This window comes from Arachis hypogaea, chromosome 14 (assembly GCF_003086295.3).
Source record: "Arachis hypogaea cultivar Tifrunner chromosome 14, arahy.Tifrunner.gnm2.J5K5, whole genome shotgun sequence".
NCBI lineage: Eukaryota > Viridiplantae > Streptophyta > Magnoliopsida > Fabales > Fabaceae > Arachis > Arachis hypogaea.
In genome coordinates this window covers 38,790,416-38,797,092 of record NC_092049.1, presented here as the reverse complement: position 1 = coordinate 38,797,092, position 6,677 = coordinate 38,790,416, and the positions used below count along the sequence as shown (strand labels likewise).

Here is a 6,677-nt window from a genome sequence, read left to right as displayed (position 1 = left end):
TAAATTTAGCAGAGTACGCCGAAGGCTTTGAGCACCACTGTCTGGAAGTAACTGAAAAAGAAAAAAAATCAGAATTTAGAAAGAGTTCCCCAGTCAAGTGCTCGTGGTGTTTCTGTGTCAAGTAAAGCTTGAGACAAAATATTTAAAGTCATGGCTAGGCTCAAGGTGCAAAGCACAAAAGAAAATAGAATTAAAGTAAATTTTTTTGTGTTCAAGGATTAACTGGAGTATAAAGATTAGAGTATTCATAATATGATCCGAATTCCAATTCCGAATGACACTGACATTCCTCTTATTCAATGGAGAGTAAAATGCCAAAACTGTTCAGAGTTACAATGAAAAAACCCCATTTTAAGAATAGACTTGAGTATGAATAAACTTTCACTTCTCATGCAAATTCACATTTTAATCATGCACTTATTTCGGTTGCTTGAGGACAAGCAACAATTCAAGTTTAGTGTTGTGATGCGTGAGCATCTTATCTATATATTCCTTGTGAATTTGCACTTGAATTGCCAAGTTTAATCAAAATTTAAATATCTTTTAGCCACTATGAATGCTACTTTGAGTTGTGTACAATTCTATTTATTTCAGGTAGTATTTGGATGGATTTGATGGAGTTTTGTAGCAGAAAAGGGAGAAAGCGAATGATGTTGTCAATCCTGACCTACTTGCACTCAAACAAAAATAACTTGAGCTACAGATATCCAATTGACGTGATTCTAGAGGCGTTGAAAAGATAACTTTCAGGAATTTTCAACGATATATAATAGTGCATACTTCTTCTCCAGCAACCTCTGCCTCCTCCACGTTGAACTTGGCCCCTGCTAAATTCAGCGTGAAACTTGAAAGCTCCCAGGGAAGCACGCGCCACATCCCATGCTGAACTTGGAAAAAGCCAAGTTCAGCATGGACTCAAAGGGAAACAAGCAAAACATTGTTGCCTCCTCCACGCTGAACTTGGGAATTTCCAAGTTCAGCGTGGATCCGAATGCCCCAAGTGGTCCCCAAGCACTCATACAAAGCTGCACTGAAATTAATTAATTTTGATTTAATTTTTATTTTATTTATAATTAGGAAAAGATATTATTTAATTTTTAGAAAATATATTTTACATTAATTAGGATTAGATATAAAAGAGAAAAGAATCAACCCTTCAGGTTCATCTCTTCTCTTCTACCTCATTCTGCAATTTACAGTTTACTAGAATCCTTATTTTCTCTCTGAACCATGAGCAACTAAACCTCCATTGTTAAGGTTAGGAGCTCTGTCTATTGTATGGATTGATACTATTATTTTTCTATTTTAATTCATGTATTGATTTATATTTTAAGAATTGTTTTTGTTCTTTATCTTATGAATTTGGGTGGAACGGAAATATGACCCTTGTTCTAATTGAGTTCTTGTATAACTTGGAAAAAATCTTTACTTGAACAACAGCTTGAAAACATATTCTCCAAAATTTCTAATTATCTGGACTTAACGGGATACGTGACATATAATCCTCTTATATTTGGGTAATTAGAATTTCTGTGGCATATAAACTAGAATTGAACTTCACCCTCTAATTGGAATTAAGTGACCAAGGAATTGGCGGTTGATGAATTTTAGAGGAGACTAAACAAGTCTAAGGAATTAGGGTTTAGTCACATATAGTTTGCCATGAATTAAATCTTGCATGATTAAAATAGTTAGTAAGAAAAGTCAATCCAGAAAATAGATAACTCAGAAACCTTAACTGTTTTCTCCATATATTTCACAACCCGTTTACTGCTTGCTGTTTTAATTTGGAATTACTGTTTAATGCTTTTGAATACCAAAACACTCTTTTCTATTTATCTAACTAAGTAAATCACTTAACCATTGTTTCTTTGTCCATCAATCCTCGTGGGATCGACCCTTACTCACCCGAGGTATTACTTGGTACGACCCGGTGCACTTGCCGGTTAGTTTGTGGTTATAATTTCTGCACCAATATAACCATAAGGTGATATATTAGAGATCACAAAGGGTCCCGTCCATCGTGACTTTAGCTTCCCTCGGAAGAGCTTGAGTTTGGAATTGAAGAGTAAAACCATCTGGCCAGACTCGAAGACTCTAGAAGAGATCTTTTTATCGTGCCTTTTCTTGGCCCTTTCCTTGTAAGTTTTAGCATTGTTAAATGCAGCTTGTCAAAATTCATCCAATTCATTTAGTTGGAGCAACTTTTTTTCTCCTACAGCCTTGGCATCAAAGTTGAGGAATCTGGTTGCCCAGTAAGCTCTTTGTTCCAGTTTCACTGGTAAATGACATGCCTTGCCATAGACCAGCTGGTAGGGCGACATTCCAATAGGGGTCTTGAAAGTTGTTCTATATGCCCAAAGGGCATCGTCGAGCTTTCTTGCCCAGCTCTTACTGAAGGCTCCCACTGTTCTCTCTAGGGTTCTTTTGAGTTCTCTATTGGAGACTTCGGCTTGTCCATTTGTCTACAGATGGTAGGGGTTGCCACTTTGTGGCGAACGCCATAATGGTGCAGGATGGATTCGAGTTGTTTATTACAGAAATGACTGCCTCCATCACTAATCAGTGTCCTTGGGACGCCGAATTTGCTGAAAATGTATTTTTAGAGGAATTTCATCACCACTCGAGTGTCATTAGTGGGTGATGCAATTGCTTCAATCCATTTAGACACATAGTCTACTGCCACAAGGATGTAGGTGTTTGAGAATGACGGTGAAAACGGTCCCATGAAGTCTATTCCCCATACAGCAAACACCTCAATTTCCAAGATTCCTTGTTGAGGCATCTCATGATTGTGAGGGAGGTTTCCAGCCCGTTGACAACTATCACAGTTGCGGACAAACTTCTGGGAGTCCTTGAAGAGCGTTGGCCAGTAAAAGCCGCTTTGGAGGACCTTGGTGGCAGTTCGCTCACCTCCAAAATGACCCCCCATAATCTGAGCCATGGCAATGCTATAGGATTTGCTATGCTTCCTCCTCAGATACACAACGGCAGATTATACCGTCCGAGCACCTTTTGAAAAGATATGGTTTGTCCCACAAGTAGTACTTAGCATCATGAATGAGTTTCCGATCTTGCTGTCTATTGTATTCCTTGGGAATGAATCTTATCGCCTTGTAATTTGCAATGTCTACAAACCAAGGAAGCTTGCAGATTGCAAAGAGTCGTTCATCAAGGAGAGTCTCAGATATCTCGGTAGTGGAAGAGGACATCCCTGCTACAGGTTCAATCCAGGATAAGTGGTCAGCTTCCTAATTTTCTGATCCTTTCTTGTCCCTGATCTCTACGGCAAACTCTTGCAGGAGTAACACCCATCTTATCAATCTTGGTTTAGAGTCCTACTTGGAAAGAAGGTACTTGAGAGCAGCATGGTTAGTATAGATAATGACATTAGAGCCTATTAAATAGGATCTGAACTTGTCAATGGCATAGACCACCGCAAGTAACTCCTTCTCTGTAGTGGTGTAGTTCTTTTGTGCGTCATTTAAAATGCGACTGGCGTAATAAATGATGTGCAAGAGCTTATCATGTCTCTGTCCGAGGATTGCACCTATTGCATAATCACTGGCATCACACATCAGTTCGAATCGTAGGTCCCAGTTAGGTGCAGAGATAAGCTTTGCTTTCAGAGTCTCAAAAGCATGCATGGAATCTTTATCAAAAACAAAAAGAATGTTAGTGGCTAATAGATTGCACAGGGGTTTTGAAATTTTGGAGAGGTCTTTTATAAACTTCCTATAAAAGACTGCATGTCCTAAGAAGCTTCTGATTGCTTTAACATTAGTGGGTGGTGGTAGTCGTTCAATTACTTCCACCTTGGCCTGATCGACCTCTATTCCTTTGTTCGAAATCCGATGTCCAAGAACAATGCCTTCAATCACCATGAAGTGGCACTTATCCCAATTTAAAACCAGGTTAGTTTCTTGGCATCGTTTCAGAACTAGGGCGAGATGGTTAAGGAAGGAATCAAAGGAATCGCCAAAAACAGAGAAATCATCCATGAATACCTCAAGGAATTTCTCAACCATGTCTGAGAAAATGAAGAGCATACACCTCTGAAAGGTTGTAGGTGTATTACAGAGGTCGAATGGCATTCTTCTGTAAGCAAACAAGCCATATGGGCATGTGAATGCTGTTTTCTCCTGATCCTGAGGGACTACTGCAATTTGATTGTAGCCTGAATAGTCATCCAGGAAGTAGTAGAAAGTATGCCCAGCCAGTCTCTCCAGCATCTGGTCTATGAATGGTAGGAGAAATGATCCTTTCTTGTGGTGTTGTTGAGTCTTCCATAATCAATACACATACGCCATCTTGTAACTGTTCTTGTAGGAATCAGTTTGTTCTTCTCATTGTGGATCACTGTCATCCCGCCTTTCTTGGGCATAACTTGGACGAGGCTTATGGTGCACGAATCCCCACACTTTCGTATAGCTGTACCAGCAAGTGCACTGGGTCATCCAAGTAATACCTGAGCGAGTCAAGGTCAATCCCATGAGGATTGTGGTCTAAAGCAAGCAATGGTTATCTTGCAGGTCTTAGTCAGGCGGAATCAGAAGGTTGTTGGATAATTAATAGTAATGTTGTATATAGAGTTGGTTGAAGTATGATGATCATGAAACTATGAAAGCAAAAGGGTTAGAAAATACTAATAGGAATAGAGTTGAGATTTGGAGTTGCTTTACCTTTCTGAATTAACTCTAGTACTACTGCTCTCCTTGCTTGTGAGTGATTTCTTCAATGGCAGACTGTGTGTGATTGGCACTGGTTTGAGCAGCTGCCAATACTCCTCCGGATCTGAACCCCATGTTTAGTGTGAATCCATCTCTACTTGAGGGTGAAGCGCGTTAGCTTCTAGCCTCTACCACAGAGACCCTAATCTCTCCATAAATCAGCTGAACTTATGTCTCGAGAAGTCCCCAACGAAGTCATGGATTAGCCGTCTGAGAGACGTGTATTCAAGCTGGTGGTTCATCATTGTCCGATGAAAGATGCACTCTAAATCCATGTAGAATGTGATAACCTTATGCCAGTTTAACGCATTCATAGTGATGAAGAACGAATACACATCTTAGAATTAATCAAACACAGATCGAAGAGAAACAGTAATACTTTTATTAATTCATAGGACTCAGCAGGGCTCCTCCCCTCAACCTAGAAGGTTTAGAAACTCATACTGAAAAGATAATACAATGGAAAAACATGAATAATGCTGAAAAGTATGCGTGATTGATGTAAAATACACTTTAAATACTAAACAGATGACTATTAAGGGTAAAATAGTCTATTTAGTGCTAAAATCCACTTTTGGGGCCTACTTTGTGAGTGTTTGGACTGAGCTTTGATGAAATCCACGTGCTTAGGCTTCCTGGGGTGTGGAACACCCACTAGGGGGTCCTCTATGGGCCTTTGTACATTGGGCTCTGCTCTTTGGGCGCTGGACACTTGGAAGGAGGCAGGACGCTGGCGTTGGACGCCAGTTTTGGGCCTTCTAATCTAAAGCAAAGTATGGACTATTATATATTGCTGGAAAGCTCTAAAAGTCAGCTTTCCACAATTATTATGAGCGCTCCATTTAGACCTCTGTAGCTCCAAAAAAGCTCTTCCAAATGCAGGCAGGTCAGATCTGGACAGCATCTGTAGTGCTTTCTCTGTCTCTGAATCAGACTTCTGCTCCAGCTCCTCAAATTCAGCCAGAAAATACCTGAAATTGCCCAAAAACACAAAAACTCATAGTAGTATCCAAAAATGTGAATTTAACACTAAACCTATAAAAACTTAATACAAACTAAACAAAAACTACTAAAAACTATATAAAAGTGATGCCAAAAAGCGTATAAAATATCCGCTCATCAGCTTACCCAGGGGCTGTCTGAAATGGGATAGATATCCCAGCCTCCCACAGTTTTATGACTTCTTTTTGGACTACTTCCTTCATGGCCGGATTCAATCGCCTCTGTGGTTGCACCATTGGTTTGGCATCTTCCTCGAGCCTGATCTTGTGCATGCACTGGGTTGGACTAATTCCTTTTAAGTCACTTATAGTCCACCCAATAGCTGTTCTATGGGTCTTCAACACTTGAATCAGTGCTTGTTCTTCTTGCGGCTCTAAAGCTGAGCTTATGATCACTGGATAAATGGCACCATCTCCTAGAAACACGTATTTCAAGGATGATAGTAATGGCTTGAGCTCGAGTTTGGGAGGTCCATCCTCCACTTTAGGAGCTTTTAATTATTCCTCCTATTCTTCTGGTGCCTCTATGTCAGGCGTGTTAACAATGGCCAAATTGCATAGGTTTAGATTTTCTCACTAAAAATAGAATTAGCGTTGTAAGTATAGTCCTAACCCGACAATTGACCATCAATCAAATGTTATCACAATTCAAACCAAATATAAACCGAGAGTATTTAACTTCTGGGTCGTCTTCCTTAGGAGTTGCAATGAAATGTCATGTTATTGGCTATGGGATATTTCTGGGGTTTTGGTTTAAAGAGACAAGAAAAGTAAATGGCAAGAAAGTAAATGAACATACAAGAAGACTCTTGGTGAGAATTGGGGAATTAAGGATTCATATCCTAGTTATGGACCATAAACATGGCAATTGTGTGGAATTAATCACAATTAGTCTATCCTACTTGAGAATTAGTCAAAAGGGCATAATTGATTCTAATCCCTAAGT

General features: G+C 39.6%; 1 protein-coding gene across 1 annotated transcript; it reads right to left on the bottom strand.

The window, feature by feature from the left end:
* Positions 1 to 2,171: 2,171 nt before the first annotated feature.
* Positions 2,172 to 2,944, bottom strand: LOC140178578 (uncharacterized). Its single transcript, XM_072215769.1, has 2 exons — positions 2,621 to 2,944; positions 2,172 to 2,465 (listed from the first exon to the last, which is right to left on the bottom strand). The coding sequence occupies exons 1-2, from the start codon at positions 2,942 to 2,944 to the stop codon at positions 2,172 to 2,174; spliced, it is 618 nt and encodes a 205-aa protein (XP_072071870.1).
* Between the last annotated feature and the right edge of the window lie 3,733 nt (positions 2,945 to 6,677).

Coding starts and splice junctions, on each gene's coding strand:
- LOC140178578 (XM_072215769.1), bottom strand. CDS start 2,944: ATGGCTCAGATTATGGGGGGTCATTTTGGAGGTGAGCGAACTGCCACC. Junction 2,466..2,620: donor CCACTAATGACACTCGAGTG/GTGATGAAATTC, acceptor TACCATCTGTAG/ACAAATGGACAAGCCGAAGT.